This window comes from Pristis pectinata, chromosome 5, assembly GCF_009764475.1.
Source record: "Pristis pectinata isolate sPriPec2 chromosome 5, sPriPec2.1.pri, whole genome shotgun sequence".
Taxonomy (NCBI): Eukaryota; Metazoa; Chordata; class Chondrichthyes; order Rhinopristiformes; family Pristidae; genus Pristis; species Pristis pectinata.
In genome coordinates, this window is record NC_067409.1 from 363,295 (window position 1) to 389,888 (window position 26,594).

The 26,594-nt window shown below is 54.5% G+C and overlaps 1 protein-coding gene across 2 annotated transcripts; it reads left to right on the forward strand.

The window, feature by feature from the left end:
- Positions 1–2,834: 2,834 nt before the first annotated feature.
- On the forward strand, positions 2,835–26,284 carry vps28 (VPS28 subunit of ESCRT-I). Of its 2 annotated transcripts, none has more exons than XM_052017032.1 (10): positions 2,835–2,940; positions 4,670–4,729; positions 7,934–7,962; positions 8,779–8,816; positions 9,293–9,382; positions 11,387–11,492; positions 12,121–12,222; positions 17,456–17,509; positions 23,843–23,934; positions 25,973–26,284. In XM_052017032.1, exons 2-10 carry the CDS (start codon positions 4,699–4,701, stop codon positions 26,091–26,093), a joined length of 663 nt encoding a protein of 220 aa, XP_051872992.1. In that variant the 5' UTR covers positions 2,835–2,940; positions 4,670–4,698; the 3' UTR covers positions 26,094–26,284. The 2 variants fall into 2 exon arrangements, with proteins under 2 accessions (XP_051872992.1, XP_051872991.1); XM_052017031.1 differs by lacking the exon at positions 2,835–2,940 and adding an exon at positions 3,755–3,854.
- Positions 26,285–26,594: the final 310 nt, after the last annotated feature.

Here is a 26,594-nt window from a genome sequence, read left to right on the forward strand (position 1 = left end):
AGTCTGTGTTTGGACCAAGGCAGCAATGAGGTCAGGAGCTGAGGGATCCTGTAGATCCCTGTAGTGTGTGTTGCTGTAGAGGGCAGTGTAGATGTTACGTCCCTCAGTGACAGGCAGCATGTGCTGGATTGGGGTCCTTCTGCTCTGTGTGAATGGGACCCACCTGAACAATCTTCCGCAGGGTAGGGTAACTGTACTGGAACAGCGTAGTTCGAGGCACAGCCAGTTCTGCAGCTCAGACTGAGAGGGTGTTCGACAGCCACTTGCTGCTGTGTGCCCATTGTGTGCGAGGCCTGGAACCTGTCCCTTGCAGCTAACAGACACTGAGACGTGTGCTGAGCCCCAACGATCCGACCACACACCAGAGCGTGGCAGAATCTGCATCAGCTCTGGGAGTGAACCTGTCGCATTCAATCATTGCCGGAAGTCCTTCAATAGATGCACAGACTGTCACCCATCGACGAAAAGCAGCAGGCAGATCACTCAGGGAACGATGAGCTGGTGATCTATTTCTGTCCCAGCTGGCGTCCTCCCAGGGAATTCCCTGCTCGGTGTCAGTGCTGAGAGGGGAGGGAGCAGTCCTACGATGATTCACGTCCCAGTGGCTCAGTGACCTTGCGATCATTCCCTCACAACCATGTGGAGAGGACACCCAGATGTTGCTCCCTTAAACCGGGGCTGAAATTTATCATTGGATCGGGGGCAGGTCACTCCACCTCGTCACCGGCTGCCCACAGCTCAGCTCCACGTGGAACATAGACCACACATACACATAGAACACAGACCACACATACAACAGTACAGCACAGGAACAGGCCCTTCGGCCCACCACGTTGTGCCGAACTAATTAAACTAGTAATTAAATGCTTAACTAAACTAATCCCTTCTGCCTGCACAATGCTCATGTCCCTCCATTCTCTGCACATTCATGTGCCTGTCTAAGAGCCTCTGAAACCCCTCTATCGTATCTGCCTCCACCAACACCCCTGTCAGCACATTCCAGACACCCACCACTCTATGTGTAAAAAACCTGGCCCGTACATCTCATCTGAACTTTCCCCCTCTCACCTTAAATGCATGCCCTCTATTGTTAGACATTTCAACCTTGGAAAAAAGATCCTGGCTGTTTACTCTGTCTGTGCCTCTCATAATCTTATAAACTTCTATCACGTCTCTCCTCAGCCTCCACCATTCAAGAGAAAAAAACCCAAGTTTGTCCAACCTCTCCTTAAAGCTCATACCCTCTAATCCAGGCAGCATCCTGGTGAACCTCTTCTGCTCCTTCCCCAAAGCCTCCACATCCTTCCTGTAATGGGGCGACCAGAACTGAATGCATTGCTGCAGATGCAGCCTAACTAGAGTTTTATAAAGCTGCAGCATAACTTCCTGGCTCTCGAACTCAATGCGACTAATAAAGGCAAGCATGCAGTATGCCTGCATTACCCCGTCACCCTGTGTAGTCAGTGCCCTCCACAAACTCCTTACCCCCAGATTCCCCTAATAACTAAAACTGTAACCATGTCTGGGTTGAATATGCTCAGCGACCGAGACCCACAGACCTCTGGCATCAAGGACTAAGACATTTCAGACTGCCCAGAAGCAGTGGCAGCTGACCTGAGGTTGAAGACGTGGTTCGAGGGAAGTGGGAGGGGGTTGGAATGTGGACATCAACCAGGGAAGAGTGACCCTGGGTGATGTGGGAGGGGGAGGAAGGGTGGGGCTGTGAATTCAGGTCATGGACACAATGCCCAGCAGTGGGGCAGCCAATTGGCTCCAGGCCAGGAGTCATTGGGTCCTATAGCACAGGCCCTTCGGCCCATCACGTGCTGGCTGTTGTACCCATCCACCCTAATCCCATTGTCCAGAACTCACAGAACAGTACAGCACAGGAACAGCCCTTCAGCCCACCATGGCTGTGCCAACCATGATACCAAGGCTCCTCCACTCTCTGCTTCGGTGATTCAAGTCCTGGTCCAGATACTTCTTCAATGTTGTGGGATTCTCTACCTCCACCTCCCTCCCTTCAGGCAGTGCGTTCCACATTCCAACCCCACCCCCCCAGGAGAAATAAATTCACCTTCAGAGCCCCTCGAAACCTCCTACTCCTCACAAAGCTGTGAAAGGAAAGGTTATCACCATTAGCCCTATCAATGCCCTGCGATTTCATACACCGGTGTCAGGACCCCATCAGGCTCCTGTCCCACAGAAGGCAAACCCAGTCTCAACGGTCTCTCCTCGTAACTGGAACACTCCAATCCGGGCAATATCCTGGGGACTTCCCTCTGCAGCCTCTCCAACCCTAACCTCGTTTCTATGGTGTGGTGACCAGAACTGCACACAGTGGTCCCCGTGGCCCCACCAGTGTTTCATTAGCTTGCACAGAACCTCCCTGCTCCTATTCTCCATGTCTCAGCCAATGAAGGAAGAATCCCATGGGCCTTTCTCACCACCCTATCTGCCTGTGCTGCCACCTCCTGGGATCCAGAACCTGTGCGCTGAGGTATCTCTGTCCCCCAGTAGTCCCAGGGTGGTACCCGTGTGTCCCACTCTCAGTAGTGCCCCCAAAACGTATCTCCTCACACTTATCAGCACTAAATTCCACGTTTGCCAGCTGATCAGTATATCCCATAACCTGAGAATATCCTCTGCTCCACCAACAACGCCAATATCCATGTCACCTGCGAGCCTCCTGCGCTCACACCCAGGTCACTAACGCTGACAGACAGTGGAGGTCCCAGCACCGATCCCTGAGGCACTCCATTGGTGACAGGCTCCCCCCTCTGCCTCGTATCCTGCCTTGGATCCTGGACTCGGACCTTCCCCCACGTGGGCCCTGGTCCCGGGTGGAGCAGGAGCCACGGACGCAGAGGGCTGGTGGCCGCTGCGGGCGGGGACCCGGCGTCAGGGCGAGCAGGGAGGATCGCCAGCATCCAGGGCACGGTGGGGTGGGGTTGGTGGGAGCGGCTGGACAGATGGAGCCAGGTGGAGGGGGGGTGGGTGGACGGGGTTGGGTCTGCGATGGAGAAAGCCGGGGCGGACGGGTGGGTGTGGGACGTGTGGCCGGAGCTGGGCACGGCCACTGTGGACAGAGGGCAGGACATCCACAGATAGGTCCCTGGTCCACCCCTGTCCTCACTGGGGCCGGTTGTCCAAGCCTTTCCGTCGGCCCACGGCAACCAATGGCTGGAGGCCCCTTCCCCGGACCGGATCCCCCACTAACCCTGTGCTGACCACCTCTCACTGACCCTCAGGGAACCCACTCCCTCCCAACCCTTCCAGTGACCACCCCCCCAACCACAGGCTCACTGCAATGGTGACTCCGGGCCGGGAGGGGGCGCCGGGACCGGGAGGGTGCTGTGTGTCTCCGGGCCGGGAGGGGGCGCCGGGAGGCGGGGAGGGTGCGGTGGTTGTCTCCGGGCCGGGAGGGGGCGCCGGGACCGGGAGGGTGCGGTGTGTCTCCGGGCCGGGAGGGGGCGCCGGGACCGGGAGGGTGCGGTGTGTCTCCGGGCCGGGAGGGGGCGCCGGGAGCGGGAGGGTGCGGTGTGTCCTCCGGGCCGGGAGGGGGCGCCGGGACCGGGAGGGGTGCTGTGTGTCTCCGGGCCGGGAGGGGGCGCCGGGAGCGGGAGGGTGCGGTGTGTCTCCGGGCCGGGAGGGGGCGCCGGGAGCGGGAGGGTGCGGTGTGTCTCCGGGCCGGGAGGGGGCGCCGGGACCGGGAGGGTGCTGTGTGTCTCCGGGCCGGGAGGGGGCGCCGGGAGCGGGAGGGTGCGGTGTGTCTCCGGGCCGGGAGGGGGCGCCGGGAGCGGGAGGGTGCGGTGTGTCTCCGGGCCGGAAGTGGGTGAAGGCGCCGCCGCTCGGTGAGGGGGACCGGGTGCGGGGGGACCGGGGGGGGGGGGGGGGCCCCCGGGGGGACCGGGCGCCGGGCGGAGGGTCGGGGCTGTCAGTTGGGGAGCGGCCGGTCTTCCCCACCGGTCGTCCGCAGGGTCCCCCCTCCCTGCCCATCCACCCCCCATCTACTCACCCCCCTCCCCCACCCCCTCCCTCCCCCCTCTCCCTCCCCCTCCCCCCCCCTCCTCCCCCCTCTCCCTCCCTCCCCCCCTCTCCCTCCCCCTCTCCCTCCCCCCCTCCCTCCCCCTCCCCCCCTCCCTCCCCCTCCCCCCCTCCTCCCCCCCTCCCCCCTCCTCCCCCCCTCCCCCCCTCCTCCCCCCCTCCCCCTCCCCCCTCCCCCCTCCCTCCCCCCCCTCCCCCCCCTCCTCCCCCCCTCCCTCCCTCCCTCCCCCCCTCCCTCCCTCCCCCCCTCCCCCCTCCCTCCCCCCCCTCCCTCCCCCCCCCACTCCCTCCCCCCCTCCCTCTCCCTCCCCCCTCCCTCCCCCTCCCTCCCCCCAACCCCCCTCCCTCCCCCCTCCCTCCCCCTCCCCCTCCCCCCTCCCCCTCCCCCTCCCCCTCCCCCTCCTCCTCCCCCTCCCCCTCCTCCTCCCATCCTCCCTCCCCCTCCCCTCCTCCCCCCTCCCTCCCCCTCCTCCCCCCTCCCTCTCCCCCCTCCCTCCCCCCTCCCTCTCCCCCTCCCTCTCCCCCCTCCCTCTCCCCCCTCCCTCCCCCCTCCCTCTCCCCTCCCCCCCTCCCTCTCCCCTCCCCCCCTCCCCATGTCTAACGCTTGTTGCTCTGTCCGCAGGGAGCCGGTGGAGGCGGCTGTGGGTCAGGATGTTCCAGGGGATCGCAGCCAGCACCGGAGGTGAGCCCGGCGCCCGGCGCTGTCGCCCGTCCCCCACAGCGGGGCGGCTGGGTGTCGGTGAATGGAGGGGTCACTGCAGACCGGCTGGGTTCAGTGCGGTGGGTGTGTGGGACGTGGGACACCTTTGTTTGGCACGGTGCAGGTTGGGGAAGGTGGTGCCTGACACAGCCGGGTGTGGGTCAGTAGGGACGGAGCCGTTGGTCAGATCAGCAGCCTGGTCACAGGAACAAAGCCGCCAGAAGCCAAGGGAGAGCGGCAGACTGCAGCTGCAGGTTGGCACTGCTTGAGTGTGGAGATGTATTAATGTCATCGAGTCACACAGCACCGAATCTGGCCCTTCGGCCCAACTGGTCCTTACCGACCCAGGTTCCCATCTCAGCTAGTGATAAGTTTGTGCCTGAAGTTCCCACCTGCTTCAAAGGGCAGCAATCATTCCAGTGTGCAGGAAGAGCAGGGTGAGCTGCCTCAGCAACTGTCCCCCGGTAGCACTCACATCTACTGTGATGGTGCTTTGAGAGGTTGGTCATGGCTAGAATTACCTCCTGCCTGTGCAAAGACCTGGGCCCGCTGCAATTTGCCTGCTGCCACAAAGGTCTATGGATGCAATCTCACTGGCTCTCCACTCGGCTCTGGAGCAGACAACTGCAAAACATACGTCAGGCTTCTGTTTGACAATGGTCGGCGTTCAACACCATCATTCCCTCAGTAGTAATCAACAAGCTTCAAAACCTGGGCCTCTGTACCTCCCTCTGAAACTGGATCTTCAACTCCCTTATCAAAAGACCACAGTCAGTGCGGATCGGTAGTAACATCTCTTCCTCGCTGACAATCAACACAGGCGCACCTCAGGGATACGTGCTTAGCCCACTGCTCTACTCTCTCTACACTCATGACTGTGTAGCTAGGCACAGCTCAAACACCATCTATAAATTTGCTGATGTTGGTAGAATCTCAGATGTCGATGAGGAGGCGTACAGGAGTGAGACAGATCGGCTGGTTGAGTGGTGTCACAACAACAACCTCGCACTCAACATCAGCAAGACCAAGGAATTGATTGTGGACTTCAGGAAGGGGAAGTCGAGAGAACACACACCAGTCCTCATTGAGGGGTCAGCGGTGGAAAGGGTGAGCAGCTTCAAGTTCCTGGGTGTCAACATCTCAATCTTGGGCCCAGCACATTGATGCAATCATGAAGAAGGCATGCCAGCGGCTCTACTTTGTTAGGAGTTTGAGGAGATTTGGTCTGTCATCAAAGACTCTTGCAAATTTCTACAGATGTACGGTGGAGAGCATTCTGACTGGTTGCATCACTGCCTGGTGTGGAGGCTCCAATGCACAGGATCGCAAGAGGCTGCAGAGGGTTGTAGACTCAGCCAGCTCCATCACAGGCACAACCCTCCCCACCATCGAGGACATCTTCAAGAGGTGGTGTCTCCAGAAGGCAGCATCCGTTATTAAGGACCTTCACCACCCAGGACATGCCCTCTTCACTTTACTACCATCGGGAAGGAGGTACAGGAGCCTGAAGACTCTCACTCAATGTTTCACAAACAGCTTCTTCCCCTCCACCACCAGATTTCTGAACGGTCCATGAAAACTACCTCGTTATTCCTCTTTTTTGCACTATTTACAGTATTTATTCTGTAATTTATAGTAATTTTATGTTTTTACACTGTACTGCTGCCGCAAAACAGCAAGTTTCAGGAAATTTGCAGCAGTGTATTCATTAAATTCACAGATCGACACAGCACGGAAACAGGCCCTTTGGCTCAACTGGTCCATTTCTGCCAAGATGCCCATTTAAGCTGGTCCCATTTGCCAGTGTTTGGCCCCTAAACCTTCTGAACCTTTCCAATCCATGGACCTGTCCAACTGTCGTTTAAAAGTTCTTATTGTACCTGCCTCAACCACTTCCTCGGGCAGCTTGTTCCACACAGATACCACCCTCTGTGTAAAAGGAGTTGTGTCTCCCCTCTCCCTTCTCACCTTAAACCTATGCCCTCCAGTTCTCGATTCCCCAGCCCTGGGAAAAAGCCTGAGTGCGTTCACCCTTCATGATCTTATACACCAAAATATTCCTTTTAGACACAAAAGCACAACAGGAAATGGGGGCAATGGGTGGTGATGTTTTTGACCACATACGAATGAGCAGGGAGGAGGTATTGGAGACCTTAAAGTGCATGAAGGTGGATAAATCCCCAGGGCCTGACCTGGTGCATTCTTGGACCTTGTGGGAAGCTGGAGAAGAAATTGCAGAGGCCCTTGCAGAGATTTTTGCTTCATCTCTGGCCACAGGTGAGGTTCTGGAGGACTGGAGAGTGGCTAATGTGGCACCGTTGCCAGGAAACTACAGACCGGTCAGTCTGACATCGGTTGTGGGTAAACTGTTGGAGGGGATTCTGACGGACAGGATCTACCAACATTTGGAGAGACAGGGTCTGATTCGGGACAGTCAGCGCAGCTTTGTGTGTGGGAAGTCGTGTCTGACATATCTCTTGGAGTTCTGTGAGGAGGTAACCAAGATAAGGGCAGGGCAGTGGACATTGTCTATATGGACTTCAGCAAGGCCTTTGACAAGGTCCCTCATGACAGGCTAGTCAGGAAGGTTAGATCACATGGGATCCAGGGGGAGACAACAGATTGGATTCATAGTTGGCTCAGTGGTAGGAAGCAGAGGGTGATGGTCGAGGGTTGTTTCTCAGACTGGAGGCGTGTGTCTAGTGGTGTGCCACAGGGGTCGGTGCTGGGACCTTTGTAGTTTGTAATTTGTATAAACAATTTGGATGTGAATGTACAAGGCGTGGTCAGTAAGTCTGCGGATGATACTAAAATAGGTGGACGTAAAGGAGATGCACGTGGCAATTATTTTTTACACAGTGTGGTGGGTGGCTGGAATGTGCTGTCAGAACAGAGGAGGTGTTTCAGAGACGGGGGAATGCTGCCTTGCTATGAAGTCCTATCCCTCTCAATTCCAGACCTCGTTTGTCCCGAAGCTGATGGCCTGGTCGAGAGCCCAGCTCCCGGCCCCTGTTCCCGGTGACGGCCCCGCTGGGCATCAGTGAGCCGGGGCTGACAGCTGAGGGTGTGAGGCTGCGGTTCACTGGGGTTTGGCAGCCGGGAGGTGTATGAGTGTATTAGAGACCCTGTCCCTGTGTCAGGGTGAACGTGTAAACTGGTGCTGACAATTCCTTTTGCATGTTTCAGGTCAAGGGAACAAACCGGAACTTTATGAGGTGAGAAACTAATGGGGCAGGAGGGGGTGGGGGGCAGAGGGGGGGGTGGTGAACTGGGTGTCAGAGTGAGTGTTTGATGGGTGGGGTATACGGGGGGATGTCGGTGTATGTATGTGGGGTGATGGGGGGTGTAGGTGTGGGCGGTGGGGTGGAGTATCAGTGTGGGGGCGTGGGGATGTCAGTGGGGGGATGAGGTGGGGAGAGGGAGGGATGAGGCCGGGGTAGGGATGAGGTGGGGGAGGATGGATGAGGGATGGGGGACAGGGAGGGATGAGGTGGAGGGAGGGGATGAGGTGCGGGGAGGGTTGAGGGGACGGGGAGTGATGAGGGCGGAGGGAACGGGAGGGAGGGGATGTTGGGGGGCAGGGATGAGGGGATTTTGGGGGGGTTGCTTGGGTGGAGAGGCTGGGGTATGGGGGAGGGGATGAGGTGAGGGGGAGGGGATGAGGGGACGGTGGGGGGGTTTACTCAGGCGGAGCGGTGGGGTGTGGGGGAACAGGGCTGAGGTGGGGGGAGGGGATGAGGGGACGGGGTGGGGGAGAGGGTTGAGGTGGGGGAGGGGATGAGGGGACGGGGTGGGTGTGCTCGGGCGGTGGGGTGGGGGAGAGGGTTGAGGTGGGGGAGGGGATGAGGGGACGGGGTGGGTGTGCTCGGGTGGTGGGGTGGGGGAGAGGGTTGAGGTGGGGGGAGGGTTGGAGGGGTTGAGGGGAGAGTTTAGGTGGGGCGTGGGGGACGGGACGGGGGGGGGTGGGACGAGGGGACGGGGGTGGGTGTGTGCGTGCACTGTCCCTGCACTGAACAACCTGTTGCTTTCAGGAGGTGAAGCTGTACAAAAATGCCCGGGAGCGAGAGAAGTGAGTGAGAGGGACCCTGGCTGGGGAGGGGAGGAGGGGGTGTGGGGTGGGATGTTGGGGCTTGGGGGGGATGAGGGATGGGTGTTGAGGGGACGTATAGGTGATGAGGGGTGGGGGAGTGTGGTGGGGGGTGAGGGGTGGGTGTTGGGGGGAGGTATGGGTGATGGGGGGTGAGGTGGTTGGTGGTGGGGTGTGTGGGTGGTGCGGGGCTGAGTGGTGGGTGTTGGGGTGAGATGGGTGATTGGGGTGAGGTGTGGTGGGGGTGGGTGTTGGGGGAGGTATGGGTGATGGGGGGTGAGGTGGTTGGTGGTGGGGTGTGTGGGTGGTGTGGGACTGAGTGGTAGGTGGTGGGGTGCGTGGTTGGTGCGGGGCTGAGTGGTGGGTGTTGGGGGGAGGTATGGGTGATGGGGGGGTGAGGGGTGGGTGTTGGGGGAGGAAGGTATGGAAGTCCACCTGATGCTGTACCTGAACCCCAGATATGACAACATGGCAGAGCTGTTTGCTGTTGTAAAGACTCTTCAGGCTTTGGAGAAAACCTACATCAAGGACTGCGTCACTCCAACCGAGTGAGTGTTTGATTTACTTTGTGGGAGGGTGGCAGGAGGTGGAGGGTGGGAGCGGGTCCATCACAGATCAGGAGCTCTTCGTTCATCCATCTTGTTCACGTTCCCCTACCCTAGGAAAAGGACTGAGATGATTCACTCTATCCGTGCCCTCATGATTTTATATTCCTCTGTCAGGTCACCCCTCAGCCTCCTCCACTGCAGTCCCAGCCTATCCAGTCTCTCCTTATAACTCAGTCCCGGTAACTTCCTCGTGAACCTTTTCTGAGCCCTTTCCAGCTTAACGACATCTTACCATAGCTGGGTGACCAGGACTGCACACAGTGGTTCAGGTGCGGTCTCACCAACAACTCGTACAGTTGTAACATGATGTCCCAACCGATGAAGGCCGGCATGCCAAGCGCCTCCCTCACCACCCTATACCTGTGTTACCATTTTCAGGGACCCAAGTACCTGCACCCCTAGGTCTCTCTGTTCTACAACACTCTCCGTGGCCCCAACATTTACTGTGCAAGTCCTGCCCTGGTTTAACTTCCCAAAATGCAATCCTTAAATTGAAGTTTATAAAGTAAAAACAAGTAGAACTAAATTTATTAAATAGAAGTTTATAAAATTGAGGGGGATAGGTAGGGTAGGGGAGGCAGTTAGAATCTTTCCCGGGTGGACCTGTCGAGTACTAAAGGGCATACGTTTAAGGATAGAGGGGGAAAGTTTAGAGGAGATGTGTGGGGCAGTATTTTACACAGAGAGTGGTGGGTGCCTGGAATGGGCTGCCAGGGGTGGGGGTGGAGGCAGATGCAGTAGAGGGGTTTAATGGGCTGTTAGACGCATGAATATGCAGAGAATGAGGGATATGAACCACGTGCAGGTGGAAGGAATTTACCTTAATTCCGCAAACCTATGAACCTCGTCAGCTATGTTCTCATCCAAATCAGTAACACAAATGACAAACAAAGTGGACCCAGCACCGACCCGCGGTGCACCGATCCCCGCAGCACGCAGGTCCCCACGGCGCACCGACCCCCCGCGGTGCACCGCTGGCCACAGGCCTCCACTACCACAGTGTCCTTCCACCAAGCCAATTTTCCATTTGGCTAGCTGACCCTGGATCCTGCTTCAGGACCAATCAAATCTGACAAAAGCCTTGCTAAAGTCCGTGTAGACCACGTCTACCGCCCTGCCCTCTTCAATCCTCCTGGTCACCTTTTCAAGAAACACAATCAGCTGCCCCCCCCCACGGAGCCACGCTGCCCCCCCCCCCCCCCCCCCACCACACGGAGCCACGCTGCCCCCCCCACCACACGGAGCCACGCTGCCCCCCCCCCCCACATGGAGCCACGCTGCCCCCCCCACATGGGGCCACACTGCCCATCCCTCATCAGTCCTTGCCTTTCCAAATGCTGTAGATCCTGTTCCTCGGAATTCCCTGCAGGAACTCTCCCAGCATTTATCCAGGCTCGCCAGGTACAACAGAAGTATTGGTTTTGGGGATGAAACTGGAGAATTGATAACGGGACGGAACGGGGAGGTCTGTGTGTTGTCGAGAATGTTCCCCCATGGGGCAATCTAAGATGGTGGGGAATCCCCTGGGTTTAGAGGGTGAGACAGAGTGGCTGGTCATGTCCACCTCCTCCCACCGTCAGTCCCACCCCTACCCCCCTCCCACTCCTCCCCCCTCCCCCACAGCCCCACCCCTTCCCACCACCACCTACCCTCAGCCCCACCCACCCCTACCCCTCGCCCGCCCTCAGCCCCCACCCCCTCCCACAGCCCACCCCCTCCCCCACCCACAGCCCCAACCCCCTCCACAGCCCCACTCTCAGCCCCCACACCCCTCCCATCAGCCCCACCCGCTCCCACCCTACTCCTCACCCACCCTCAGCCACCACCCTCAGCCCCACCCCCTCCCACCCTCAACCCCAATCCCCAGCCCCACTGTCAAGCCCCCCCTCCCTCTAGTGCGGACCCTGACTGTTCCTCTCCCACTGATCAGACCTGATGTTGCAGATACACAGCTGCCTGCTCCCGCCTTCTGGTTCAGTACAAAGCAGCTTTCAAACAGGTGCAGGGAGCCGACGTCACCTCCATCGATGAGTTCTGCCGACGCTACAGAGTAAGTGAGACTTCAGACTGTGCTAGCAGTGGTGGGGAGCGTGTGGGTGGGGACTGGGTGTGTCCCTGGGGGTGCGGGTGGGGACTGTGTGAGCAGTGGTGGGGACTGGGTGTGTCCCTGGGTGTGGGTGGGAACTGGGTGTGTTCCTGGGGGTTCGGGTGGGGTCTGGGTGTGTCCCTGGGGGTGTGGGTGGGGACTGGTTGTGTCCCTAGGTGGGGACTGGGTGTGTCCCAGGGGGTGTGTGTGGGGACTGGGTGTGACCCTGGGTGGGGGTGGGGACTGGGTGTGTCCCTGGGGGTGTGGGTGGGGACTGGGTGTGTCCTAGGGGGAGGGGACGGTATGTCCCTGGGGGAGGGGGAGGGGACAGTGCGTCCCTGGGGGAGGGGCTGGGGACGTTGTCCCTGGGGGAGGGGGAGGGGATGGTGTGTCCCTGGGGGACGGGGACGGTGTGTTCCTGGGGGTGTGGGTGGGGACTGGGTGTGTCCCTGGGGGAGAGGAGGGGAAGGTGCCTCCCTGGGGGAGGGGACGGGGACTGGGTGCCTCCCTGGGGGAGGGGACAGGGATGGAGCATTATTTGGGCAGCACAGAAATGACCTGGACTCCTGTAATGCTCTCTCTGATCCCACAGTTGGACTGCCCGCTGGCGATGGAGAGGATTAAGGAAGACCGTCCCATCACCATCAAGGATGACAAAGGCAACCTGAACCGCTGCATTGCTGACATTGTCTCGGTGAGTGTTGGGTCAGAGCTCGGGCACCTGCCAGGGGCTATTCAGGCTTTGGTCAGGAAACAGGCGGCATGGGTCAGGTACAGGCAGCTGGGATCAAGTGAATCCCTGGAGGAGTATAGGGGATGCAGGAGTGCACTCAAGTAGGAAATCAGGAGGGCATAAAAGGGGAATGAGGTAGCTCTGGTACAGCAGATTAAGGAGAATCCAGAGAGCTTTTATTGTGAAAAGATGAGAGAGAGAATAGGGCCCCTCAAAGACCAAAGGGGACACCTTTGTGTGGAGCCGCAGGAGATGGGCGAGGTCCTCAATGAATATTTCTCTTCTGTTTTTACCTTGGAGAAAGACATGAAGACCTTGAGATCGTTAATGGGGAAGTCTCGGGGAGGTATTGGATGTCTCAAAAAGTAAGAAAGTAGATAAATCTCCAGGACCTGACCAGATATATCCAAGAATACTGTGGGAAGCTAGAGGAGAAATTGTGGGAGTCCTGGCTGAGATATTTGCATATGTGATGAGTGATGGGTGAAGTGCTGGTAGACTGGAGGGTGGCTAATGTTGTGCCTTTATTTAAGAATGTGGGAACTATAGCCAGTGTCTAACATCTGTGGTAGGTCAGTTACTGGGGAGGATTCTGAGGAATGAGATTTACAAGCATTTGGAAAGATGGGGATTGATTAAGGATAGTTCGCATGGCTTTGTGTGTGGAGATCATGTCTCACTAACTTGACTGAGTTTTTTGAAGTAACCAAGAAGGTTGATGAGGGCAGGGTGGTAGACGTGGTCAATATGGACTTCAGTAGGATGTGTGGTCTAAGACACCACCACTCATTTCCCCCATTTCCTCAGCTTCCATAGTTTTCTCCACAGTAAAAACTGAAGAGAAATATTCATTAAACATCTCTTCTATTTCCTTTGGTTCCACACACAGATGTCCATACTGATCTTTAAGGGGACCTTTTCTCTCCCTAGCCACCCTTTTACTCTTAATATGCCCCTAGAATCTCTTGGGATTTTGTCTCACCTTGCCAGCCAGATCCTTCTCATATCCTCTTCTTGCTCCCCTAACTTCTCTCTTGTGCGCTCCAACACTTCTTGTTGTCATCAAGAGATTCACTAGTTCCCAATTGCTTATGTGCAGTGTGTGCCTCCCTCTTTTTCTTAACCAGAGCCTCAATATCTCTCATCACCAGGGTTTCTGAAGCCTGCCAGCCTTGCCCTTCACCCTAACAGGAACATGCAGACCCTGAACTTCTGACATCACACTTCTAAAGGCCTCCCACTTGGCAGATGCTCCTTTCCCTGCAAACAATCTCACCCAATCAACAATCCCATCAGAGTGACCATCCTCATCACATATGGCCTCACTGCATGATCCCCCGAGAATATTCTGTCTAATGACTATTGTTATGGGAGTTGCTTTCATCAAGAAGGCAACTGCCCTCCTCTCTTATCTGCACCTCTGTCACACCTGTAGCATCTATATTCTAGAACATTGGGCTGGCGGTCCTGCCCTTCCCTCAGCCATGTTTCTGTTATGGCTGTGATATCCCAGTCCCCAGAGTCGATCCTCACCCCGAGTTCATCCACCTTAACCTGTCAAGCCTCTTGCATTGAAGTAAATGCAGTTTAAACCGATGGAGCAACACAGTCTGCTGCAGGAACTCAGCGGGTCGAGCAGCATCTGTGGGAGGAAAGAAATTGTCGACGTTTCGGGTTGAAACCCGGCATCAGGACCCATCAACAGATGCTGCCCGACCTGCCGAGTTCCTGCAGCAGATCGTTTGTTGCTCCAGATTCCAGCGTCTGCAGTCTCTTTTGTCTCCATTAAAACCGATGGTCTTTCCTCTCCCATTACTGTGCTCCTGTGAATCCTGATGACTAAACTTGCTCTCATTGGCTCCCGTATTATCCCTGATTTCTCATCAGCCACTCCACTGCTCAGTGTCTCAACCACCTGCCACTCCAGTTTAAACCCTCCCGAGTAGCACTAGCAAATCTCCCAGCCAGGATATTGGTCCCCCTCCAGTTCAGGTGCAGCCCGTCTCTCTTCTACAGGGCACCCCTACCCCAGAAGAGATCCCAACAATCCAAGAACTTGAATCCCTGCTCTCTGCACCAGCTCCTCAGCCACGTGTTCATCTGAGCTATCTTTCTATTTCTACCCTCGCTAGCACATGGCACTGGGAGTAACCCAGAGATTACTGCCCTTGAGGTCCTGCTTTCTAGGTTCACTCCTAACTCCCTATATTCACTGCACAGGACCTCATCCTTCTTTCTATCCATGTCGTTGGTACCAACATGTACCACAACCTCTGGTTTCTTGCCCTCCCCCTTGAGAAAGCTCTGCAGCCACTCTGAGATGTCCTTGACCCTGGCACCCGGGAGGTAACGCCCCATCCGTTGTCTCTTTCGCGGCCACAGAATCTCCTGTCTGTCTCTCTCACTATAGAGCCTCCTATCACTTCCACCCTGCCTGACTTCTCCCCTCCCTGCTGAGCCTCAGAACCAGTCTCAGTACCACTGACCTGGCTGCTGCTGCTGTGCCCTGATAGGTCATTTCCCCCCCAGCGGTATCCAAAGGGGTATACTACTTGCTGGGGGGAATGGCCACAGGGGGACCCTGCACTGTCTGTCTCCTCCCCTTGCCTCTCCTGGTGGTCACCCAACCATCTGCAGCCTGCACCTTAGGTGTGACCACCTCACCAAAGCCCTTCTCTATGATGCTCTCAGCATCCCAGGTGATTCTAAGTGCATCCAACTCCAGCGCCAGTTGCTTAATGTGGTCATTCAGGAGCTGCAGCTGGACACACTTCCCATCAGGTGAAGTCCTCACAGACACTGGGAGTCTCCCTGATCTCCCACATCGTGTAGGAGGAGCACACCACTGCTCTAAGTGACATCCCAACTACACTCATTGTAAATAGTAAAGTTAAGGAATTACCAGACCTCACCTGTTTCCTTCCTCTGCTCGACTTTCTCTCGCCAAAGCCTCATGAACCGAAGCTCAGCACTTATTCCTCAAGCAACACTGCCACTCCTGACAGTGGGACCGCATGGGATCCAGGCTGGGTGGTAGGGAGCTGAGGGTGATGGCGGAAGGGTTTCTGTCAGACTGGAGTCCTGTGACTAGTGGTGTTCCCCAGGGCTCGGTGCCGGGCCCGTTGCTGTTTGTCTATATCAATGATTTGGATGAGAATGTACAAGGCGGGGACAGTAAGTTTGCAGATGACACTACAATAGGTGGTGTCATTGACAGTGAAGATGGTTCAGGATTTACAGAGGGATCCTGATCAGCTGGGTCAGTGGGCCGAGGAATGGCAAATAGAATTTATAGAGTCACAGAGCAATGCAGCACGGATGCAGGTCCTTCGGCCCAACCAATCCATGCCGACCACAGTGCCCAACCAGCTGGTCCCAATTTCCTCTGTTCGGCCCATATCCCTCCAAGCCCCGCCCCTCCATGTACCTATCCAAGTGCCTCTTAAATGATACAGTTGTACCTGCCTCACCCACTGCCTCTGGCAGCTCGTTCCACATACTCACCACCCTCTGCGTGACAATGTTGCCCCTCGGGTTCCTATTAAATCTTTCCCCTCTCACCCTAAACTTATGCCCCCTAGTTTTGGTCTCCCCTACTCTGGGGAAAAGACTGTTCCATCCACCTTATCTATGCCTCTCATAGTTTTAAACACTTCTATAGGGTCACCCCTCATTCTCCTATGTTCCAAGGAATAAAGACCGAGCCTGGCCAACCTCTCCCTATAACTCAGGCCCTCGAGTCCTGGCAACATTCTCATAAATCTTCTCTAAACTCTTTCCAGTTCAACCACATCTTTCCTTACACAGTACTCCAAGTGCAGCCTCACCAACGACTTATACAACTGCAACATAATGTCCCAACTCCTGTACTCATGCCCTGACTGATGAAGGCCAGCGTGCTAAATACCTTTTTCACCACCCTGTCTATCTGTGACACCACTTCTAAGAAACTATGCGCTTGTACTCCTAGGTCCCTCTGTTCCATTACACTCCCTAGTGCCCTACCATAGTACAAGTCCTACACTGGCTTGACTTTCCAAAATGCATCACCTCACGTTATCTGTATTGAAATCCATTTGCCACTCCTCGGCCCACTTCCCTAACTGATCAAGATCACCCTGTAACCTACGATAACCTTCACTATCAACAACACCTAATTTAGTGTCATCTGCAAACTTACTGATCAAGCCTCGTGCATTCACATCCAAATCATTTATATAAATAACAAATAACAAGGGTCCCAACACCGACCCCTGCGGCACACCACTGGTCACCGGCCTCTGCTTCCTACCTTCCAATTTTGAATTCATCTAACAAGCTCTCCCTGTTCAACTCAAATAAGTGCGAGGTGTTGCATTTTGGGAAGACAAATGAGGGTAGGACATTCACAGTAAACAGTAGGGCCCCGGGGAGTGTTGCAGAACAGAGGGACCTAGGAGTACAGGTACATGGTTCCATGAGAGTGGCGTCACAGAGACAGCGTGGTGAAGAAGGCTTTTGGCACACTGGCCTTCATCAGTCAGGGCACTGAGTTTAGAAGTTGGGATGTTATGTTGCAGTTGTATAAGATGCTGGTGAGGCCACATTTAGAATATTGTGTTCAGTTTTGGTCACCCTGCTGTAGGAAAGATGTCATTAAGCTGGAAAGAGTGTAGAGGAGATTTATGAGGATGTTGCTGGGACTTGAGGAACTGAATAATGGAGAGACGTTGAGCAGGTTGGGACTTTTTTCATTGGAACGTAGGAGACTGAGAGGTGATTTTATAGAGGTGTATAAGATTATGAGGAGCACAGATAGGGTGAATGCGCACGGTTTGTTTCCCAGGGTTGGGAATCGAGAACTACAGGACATAAGGTTAATGTGAGAGAGGGGAGATTTAATAGGAACCCGAGGGGCAACCTTTTCACCCAGAGGGTGGTCAGTGTGTGGAACGAGCTGCCAGAGGAAGTGGTTGAGGCAGGTACATTAACAATATTTAAAAGGTACATGGACAGGAAAGGTTTAGAGGGATATGGGCCAAACGTGGGCAGATGGGACGAGCTTAGATAGGAATCTTGGTCAGCAAGGTCCCGTTGGGCTGAAGGGCCTGTTTGCTTGCTGTATGACTCTATGACCGATGAGGAGGTACCACCTCTCCCACACCCCCTCCTCTGCCGTGGTTTATACTCAGTGACTGTTTCTGTCTCTCCACAGCTCTTCATCACGGTGATGGACAAGCTGCGACTGGAGATCAGAGCCATGGATGAGGTGAACAGCTCGTCTCCCCATTGGTCCAGCGTGTGAATCATTACAGCACAGTTCCAGTCACTCCCTGCAATGGCTCCTGTACAAACAATCTGTTGTGAAAGCCCCAGGTTACTGCTTCCAGCAGCCCAGCAGGCAGGGAGTTCTGGACCATAGCCTTTCACACAGAACGAATCCTCACTTCCCATTTGTTTCTTTTGTACAGCCTTGCACGTACCCTGGGTCACTGAAGCATCAGCTCCTTCCTGCCTTTCAGAAGACAAGGTAGTAGTGGAGGGGTGTGATTCGAACTGGTTTGTCCTCATTACTCAAGCCCTCAGTCCTGGTAATGTCCTCGTGAATCTTTTCTGCACCCCTTCCAGCTTAATCACATCCTTCCTATAGTACAAGGCATTTGGACGGGTACATAGGAAAGGTTTAGAGGGGATATGGGCAAATGGTATTGCTTGGATGGGCACCTTGGTCAGCATGGCCCAGTTGGGCCGAAGGGCCTGTTTTCGTGCTGTATGACTCTAGAATAAGGACCAGAACTCCACACAATATTCCAGGTGCGGCCTTGCCAATGTCCTGTACAGTTGTAACATGACGTCACAACCTTTGTATTCAATACCCCATCCACTGAATTGGTATTAGTTTATTATTGTCACTTGTACCGAGGTAGAGTGAAAAACTTGTCTTGCATTACCGATCTTACAGGTCAATTCATTACACAGTGCAGTTACATTGAGCTAGTACAGAGTGCATTGATGTAGTACAGGTAAAAACAATAACAGTAGATTAAAGTGTCACAGCTACAGAGAAAGTGCAGTGCAATAAGGTGCAAGGCCACAACAAGGTAGATCGTGAGGTCGTAGTCCATCTCATCATATAAGGGAACCGTTCAATAGTCTTATCACAGTGGGGTAGAAGCTGTCCTTAAATCTGGTGGTCCGTGTCCTCCGGCTCCTGTATCTTCTACCTGATTGAAGAGGAGAGAAGAAAGAATGACCCGGGTGGGTGGGGTCTTTGACTATGCTGGCTGCTTCAGCCTGAGGCAAAGACAGAGTCCAAGGAGGGGAGGCTGGTGTCTGTGATGTACTGGGCTGTGTCCACAACTCTCTGCAGTTTCTTGCGGTCCTGGGCAGAGCAGTTGCCGTACCAAGCCATGATGCATCCAGATAGGATGCTTTCCATGTTGCATCGATAAAAGTTGGTGTCAAAGGGGACAAACCAAATTTCTTTAGTCTCCTGAGGAAGTAGAGGCACTGGTGAGCTTTCTTGGCTGTGGCATCTACGTGATTTGACTAGGACAGGAACTTGAAGCTGTTAACCCTCTCGACCTCAGCACTATTGATGTAGACAGGTGCATGTACACCGCCCCCTTTCCTGAAGTCAATGACCAGCTCTTTTGTTTTGTTGACATTGAGGTAAAGGTTGTTGTCATGACACCATTCCACTAGGGAGGCTGGAGTTGCAAGCATTCCCAAAGCTGCCTTCACCACATCTACCTGTGTTGCCACTTTCAGCAAACTATGCACTAGTGCCCCCAGGCACAAATTGTGGGTCAAAGGGCTTCTACTGTGCTATAGTGTTCTATATACCCCCAGGTCTCTCTGTTCTACAACAGTCTCCAGGGCTCTGTTGTTTACTGTGTATGTCCTGCCCTGGTTTAACTTCCAAAAATGCATCACTTTGCGCTTGTCTGAGTGAATTGAGATGTTGGAGTATACTTAAGAATGAAATAAGGAGAACAAAAAGGGGCCATGAAATCTCCCTGGTTCCCAAAATGCCACACCTTGCACTTAGCAACACCATTTGCCAGTCCTCGGCCTATTTACCAAGCTGATCAAGATACCCGTGTAATGTTTGATAACCTTCTTCACTGACTATGATACCACCTATTCAGTGTCATCAGCAAACTTACTTGCAAACGATACGAAGATTGGTGGTGTTGTGGATAGTGTAGAAAATTGCCACAGCGGGATATAGATCAGTTGCAGATATGGGCAGAGGAATGGCAGATGGAGTTTAACCTGGTCAAATGTGAGGTGTTGCACTTTGGGAGGTCAAATGTAAAGGGACAGTACACAGTTAATGGCAGGACCTTTAGCAGTGTTGATGTACAGAGGGATCTGGGGCTCCAAGTCCATAGCTCCCTGAAAGTGGCTGCACAGGTTGGTAGGGTGGTGAAGGTGGTGTGTGGCATGCTTAACTTTATTAGTCGAGGCACTGAGTTCGAGTCGGGAAGTTATGTTGCAGCTTTATAAAACTCTGGTTAGGCTGCATCTGGAGTATTGCATTCAATTCTGGTTGCCCCAATATGGGAAGGGTGTGGAGGCTTTGGAGAGGATGCAGAACAGGTTCACCAGGATGCTGCCTGGATTAGAGGTCTTGTGCTATAAGGAGAAGTTGGACAAACTTGGGCTATTTTTTCTGAAGTGATGGAGGCTGAGGGGAGACCTGATAGTTTATCAGAATCAGATTTATCATCACTGACTTATATGACGTGAAATGTGTTGTTTTGCAACAGCAGTACAGGTGCAAAGACATAAAATTACTATAAATTACAAAAATAATAAATGGTGCGGGGAAAAAAAAGGAATAACGAGGTGGTGTTCATGGGTTCATGGACCATTCAGAAATCTGATGGCAGATGGGAAGAAGCTGTTCCTGAATCGTTGAGTGTGGGTCTTCGGGTCCTGTACCTGCTCCCCGATGGTAGTGATGAGAAGTGGGCATGTCCCGGGCGGTGAGGGTCCTCAATGATGGATGCCACTTTCTTGGGACACTGCCTCTTGAAGATGTCCTCAATGGTGGGGAGTGCCCGTGATCAAGCTGGCTGAGTCTACAACCCTCTGCAGCCTCTCAGAGGGTTGTAGACTCAGCCAGCTTGTCTACAAGCTCTCCACCGTACATTTGTAGAAATTTGCAAATCTTTGGTGATATACTGAATCTCCTCAAACTCCTAATGAAGTAGAGCCGCTGGCGTGCCTTCTTGGTGATTGCATCAATGTGTTGGGCCCAGGATAGATCCTCCAAGATGTTGATGCCCAGGAACTTGAAGCTGCTCACCCTTTCGACCGCTGACCCCTCAATGAGGACTGGTGTGTGTTCTCCCGACTTCCCCTTCCTGAAGTCCACAGTCAGTCCTCGGTCTCGCTGATGTTGATTGCGAAGTTGTTGTTGTGACACCACTGAACCAGCTGATCTATCTCACTCCTGTACGCCTCCTCATCGCCATGTGAAATTCTGCCAACAACAGTGGTGTCCCTGGTGAATTTATAAATGGTGTTTGAACTGTGCCTAGCCACATAGTCATGAGTGTAGAGTAGAGCAGTGGGCTAAGCATGTATCCTTGAGGTGCGCCTGTGTTGTCAGCGAGGAGGAGATGTTATTGCCAATCCAAATTGACTGTGGTCTCCTGATGAAGTCAAGGATCCAGTTGCAGAGGGAGGTACAGAGGCCCAGGTTTTGAAGCTTGGTGATTAATACTGAGGGGATGATGGTGTTGAATGCTGAGCTGTAATCGATAAACAGGAGCCTGACGTATGTTTTGTGGTTGTCTTGGTGTTCCAGAGCTGAGTGGAGAGTCAGTGAGATTGCATCTGTTGTAGAAGTTTATAAGATTATGAGAGACATTGAGTAGACAGCCAGTATCTTTTTCCCAGGGTTGAAATGTCTAATACTAGAGGGCATTTATGGTGAGAGGGGGTGAATTGAGAGGAGGTGTGTGGGGTGGTGAAGAAGGTGTATGGCATGCTTTACTTCATCAGGTGAGGCTTTGAGTGCAAGGGTTGGGATGTTGGGTACAGGGCTATAAAGCAATAGTTTGACTCCTGTGTTCCAGATTCTGAGAGATTCTATAAATACCCCATTGTTCAGAAAGGATGAGTAGAGGTCCAAGGATCCCTGAAAGTGGCAGCACAGGTGGATAGGGCAGTGAAGGCAGTGTACGGGATACTTGCCTTCATTTGGAATGTAAGAGCAGGGACGTCATGTTAAACTTTATAAAATGTTGTTTAGGCTGCAACTCTGGTCACCACACGATGGGACTGATGTGGTCGCACTGGAGAGTGGTGCAGAAAAGATTCGCCTGGATATTGCCTGGATTGGAATATTTCAGTTGTGGGAGAGACTGGATGTGCTGGTCTTGTTTTCCCTGGAGCGGAGGTCACTGAGGGGTGACCTGATTGTGGTGTATAAGGTCATGGTGGGGATGGATCGTGTAGTTAGTGAGAATCCCTTTCCCTTGGTGGGTGTGTTGAAAACAAGGGGCAAAGGTATCAGATGAGAGGTAGGAGGTTCAGAGGGATCTGAGTCATAGTCACACAGCACAGAAACAGGGCCCTTCGGCCCAACTCATCATGCGGACTATTGCTCAATGAGCTCGTCCCATCTGCCTGCATTTGGCCCATAGCCCTCTAAACCCCTCCTATCCATGGACTTATCTCGATGGCTTTTAAACGTTGCTGATGTGCCCGCCTCAACCACTATTTCTGGCAGCTTATTCCAAATACGCACCACCCTTTGCGTGAAGAAGCTGCCCCTGATGTCCCTTTTAAATCTCTCGCCTCTGACCTTAAACCTATGTCCTCTTGTTTTTAGCAGCCCCTCCTGGGAAACAGACTGTGCTTTCACCCTGTCTATGCCCCAAATGATCTTTTACACCTCTATCAGGTCACCCCTCAATCTCCTACATTCCAGGGAATAAAGTCCCAGTCTGTGCAACCTCTCCTTGTAACTCAGGCCCCCAAGTCCCGGCAACATCCTGGTAAATCTTTTCTGCACTCTTTCTAGTTTAATAACATTGTTCCTACAACAGGGAGACCAAAACTGTGCACAAAACTCCAAGTGCGGCCTCACCAATGTCTTATGTAACTGCAATGTAACTTCCCAACTCCTATACTCAGTGCCCTGACTGATGAAGGCCAGCGTGCCAAATGCCTTCTTCACCACCCTGCCTGTCAGTGACGCCACTTTCAGTGAACTATGGACTTGCACTCCTAGGTCCCTCTGTTCTATAACACTCCCCAGGGCCCTACCATTCACTGTATAAGTCTTACCCCGGTTTGATCTCCCAAAATGCAATACCTAACCTATTGGTATTGGTTTATTATTGTCACTTGTATCGGGGTACAGTGAAAAACTTGTCTTGCATACTGATCGTACAGATCAATTCATTACAGTGCTTTGAGGTAGTACAGGGTAAAAACAATAACAGAATACAGAGCAAAGTGTCACAGCTACAGAGGAAGTGCAGTGCAGGCAGACAATAAGGTGCAAGTTCATAAGGTAGATTGTGAGGTCGAGTCCATCTCATCGTATTAGGGAACCGTTCAATAGTCTTATCACAGTGGGATAGAAGCTGTCCTTGAGCCTGGTGGTATGTGCCCTCAGGCTCCTGTAATCTTCTACCTGATGGGAGAGGGGAGAAGAGAGAATGACCCGGTGGGTGGGGTCCTTTGATTATGCTGGCTGCTTCACCAAGGCAGTGAGAGGTATAGACAGAGTCCATGGAGGGAGGCTGGTGTCCCACAACTGCAGTTTCTTGCAGTCCTTGGGCAGAGCAGTTGCCGTACCAAGCCCTGATGCATCCAGATAGGATGCCTTTCTACGGTGCATCGGTAAAAGTTGGTGAGGGTCAAAGGGGGACAACCAAATTTTTTTAGCCTCCTGAGGAAGTAGAGGCGCTGGTGATCTTTTCTTGGTCGGGGCGCCTACGTGGTTGGACCAGGACAGCTATTGGTGATCACTCCTAGGAATTTGAAGCTCTCAATCTATCTGGATTGAAAAACAATTTGTCAGACCTCAGCCCACATACCCAGCTGATCAAGATCCCTCTGTAATTTTTCATAACCTTTTACACTATCTACATCACCACCTATTTTAGTATCATCCGCAAACTTACTAACCGTGCCTTGTACATTCACATCCAAATCGTTTATATAAATTACAAACAACAAAGGTCCCAGCACCGACCCCTGTGGCACACCACTAGACACTGGCCTCCAGTCTGAGTAATAACCCTCGACCATCACCCTCTGCTTCCTTCCACTGAGCCAATTATGAATCCAATCCGGTCTCCCCCTGAATCCCATGCGATCAAACCTTCCAGACTAGCCTGTCATGAGGGACCTTGTCAAAGGCCTTGCTAAAGTCCATATAAGACAACATCCACTGCCCGGCCCTTATCTACCCTCTTGGTTACCTCCTTGAACAACTCCAAGGAGGAAATTTTTCTCCCAGAGTGTGGTTGGTACCTGAATGCGCTACCTGATGTTTTGTGAACTTTTTCCATCGTTCTTGTGTCATCTCTCTGCACCTTTGTATTCCTCTTAATTGTAACTGTTCCCTTAGATCCAACCTGACCTCCGAGAGCTCATGGAGACCATGAATCGGATGAGTAATCTGCCACCGGATTTTGAAGGAAAAGAGAAGGTGGACCAGTGGTGAGTGGCTGTGGTGCAGTTGGAGTGAGAACGAGCAGAACAGAGGGGTTGTCGGTTAGAGCGAAGGAGGCTGAGGGGTGACTTTTCAGAGGTGTATAAAATCTGAGGGGCACATGTAAGGTGGGTGGTCGTAGTCTTTTTCACAGTTAGGGGACTCTAAAACCAGAGGTCACAGGTTTAAGGTGAGAGGGAAGATGTGAAGGAGACCTGAGGGTGATGTTTTCACCCAGAGGCTGGTGGGTGTGTGGAACGAGCTGCCAGAGGAAGTGGTAGAGGTGGGTTCAATTACAATGTTTCATGACATTTGGACGGTTACATGGATAGGAAAGGTTTTGAGGGATATGGGCTAAATGCAGACAAGTGGGACTAGCTTAGATGGGAATGTTGGTCAGCATGGACAAGTTGGGCTGAAGGGTCTGTTTCCATGCTGTGTGACTCTTTGACTCTAAGGGAAATAAAAGTCGTCTGGAAAAGTGATTTGGGCGAGTCAGCATGTCTTAGTGCAGGACAGGTCATGTATTACACACTTCATTGTGTTTTTTGAAGTGACAAAGGTGATTGTTGAGGGTAGGGCAGTGGATGTTGTCCCCAGTAAAGCATTTGACAAGGTCCCTCATGGTCTGCTGACCCGGAAGATTAAGGCACATAGAATCCATGTAGATTTGGTAGATTGGATTCAAAATTGATGGCCAGAGAAGAGGGTAGTAGTGTAGGGGTGTTTCTCTGGCTGGAGGTCTGTGACCTGTGGTGTTCTGCTGGGACCTCTAACCGATTTGGACAAAAATGTAGGTGGACTGATTAGTAAGTCTGCAGATGACACAAGGGTTGTTGGAGTGTTAGAGTGTGGAAGGTTGCCACTAGGGTGATAAAGAAGGTGTAAAGCCTACACCTTCATCGGCCAGGTATTGAGTGTAAAAGTTGGCAAATCATGCTGCAGCTGTATAAAACTTTGGTCAGGCCTGGTCTCCACGTTACAGGAACGATGTGGCGGCTTTGGAGAGGCTGCAGAAGAGGTTCCCCAGGATGCTGCCTGGATTAGAGGGCATGAGCTATAAGGAGAGGTTGGATCTACTTGGGTGCCTTCTCTAGAGTGGCAGAGGCTGAGGGGAGACGATTTATACACGGTTATGGGATGGGAGTGAGGCAGTGGGATTAGTGTGGGACTGACAAAGGGCTGAGGGGAGTGACGGTGGGGGACTGGGGGGAGTGACAAGGGGTTGGGGGGACTGACGGTGGGGGACTGGGGGGACTGACAAAGGGCTGGGGGGAGTGACGGTGGGGGGCTGCGGGGTGTGACGGGAGGGGTCTGTGGGGACTCGGTGGGGGACTGCGGGGTGTGACGGGAGGGGTCTGTGGGGACTTGGGGAGTGACGGGGTGGGGGCTGTGGAATTGGTGTGGGGACTGAAGGGCTGTGGGGAGGGTGGATACCTGACCCGCCCCGATGTCGGGGGTTGAGGCGGGTTCAGGGTCCGGAGCCCCGGGTGGGTTTGGGGCTGGGGTGAATCGGGGGTCGATGTTTGGGCCCGGGGTGAGTCGGGTGGGGTGGGGCGGGTTCAGGGCTGGGGTCCGGAGCCTGGGCGGGTTTGGGGTTCAGGGCCGGGGTCTGGAGCCCGGGTGGGTTTGGGGGCAGGGTAAGTTGGGGGCAGGGTGGGTTTGGGTCCGGGGTCTGCGGTGTCGGGGGTGGGGTGGGGCGGGTTCGGGGCCGGGGTCCGGAGCCTGGGTGGGTTTGGAGCCGGGGTGAGTTGGGGGTCGGTGTTTGGGCCCGGGGTAGAGTCAGGGGTGGGTTCGGGGCTGGGGTCTGGAGCTTGGGCGGGTTTGGGGTTCAGTGCCGGGGTCTGGAGCCCGGGTGGGTTTGGGGTCCGGGGTGAGTCAGGGGTGGGGTGGGGCGGGTTCAGGACTGGGGGCTGGAGCCCGGGTGGGTTTGGGGGCAGGGTGAGTCGGGGTCAGGGTGGGTTTGGGTCCGGGGTTTGGAGCCCGGGTGGGTTCGGGGCCGGGGTCCGGAGCCCGAGCGGGTTTGACCCGCTCCCTGTGTTTCAGGCTGCAGAAGCTGAGCACGATGTCGGCCTCGGACGAGCTGGATGACGCACAGGTTCGCCAGATGTTGTTCGACCTGGAGTCGGCCTACAACTCCTTCAACCGGTTCCTGCACTCGTCGTGAGGGGGCCAACAGGGGGCCCTGCACTAGGGTTGTGGCCTCGGCACTGGGGACGTGGCCTCGGCACCGGTGACCCGCACCGGGGTCTGCGGCTTGTGGGGCTCCAGCTCTGGCACCGGGGGTTCCGGCCTGGGGGGCTCCCGACCGCCGCTCCTGTTTCAAACTTATTTCTTTGAATAAACCTGTAAAAAGTTCTGCGTCTGTGTCATGCTGCCGCCTGCTCTCCCCCACTCCCCACCCATCCCCTCTCCCCACCTCCAACACCTCCCCCTCACCTCTCCACCTCCCCCCACCTCCCCCTCCCCTCTCCCCCTCCCTCCCCCCCTCACCTCTCCCCCTCCCCTCTCCCCCTCCCCTCTCCCCCTCCCCCCTCCCCTCTCCCCCTCCCCCCCTCACCTCTCCTCCTCCCCCCTCACCTCTCCCCCTCCCCCTCACCTCTCCCCCTCCCCTCACCTCTCCCCCTCCCCCCCTCCCCCCTCCCCCTCCACCTCTCCCCCTCCCCTC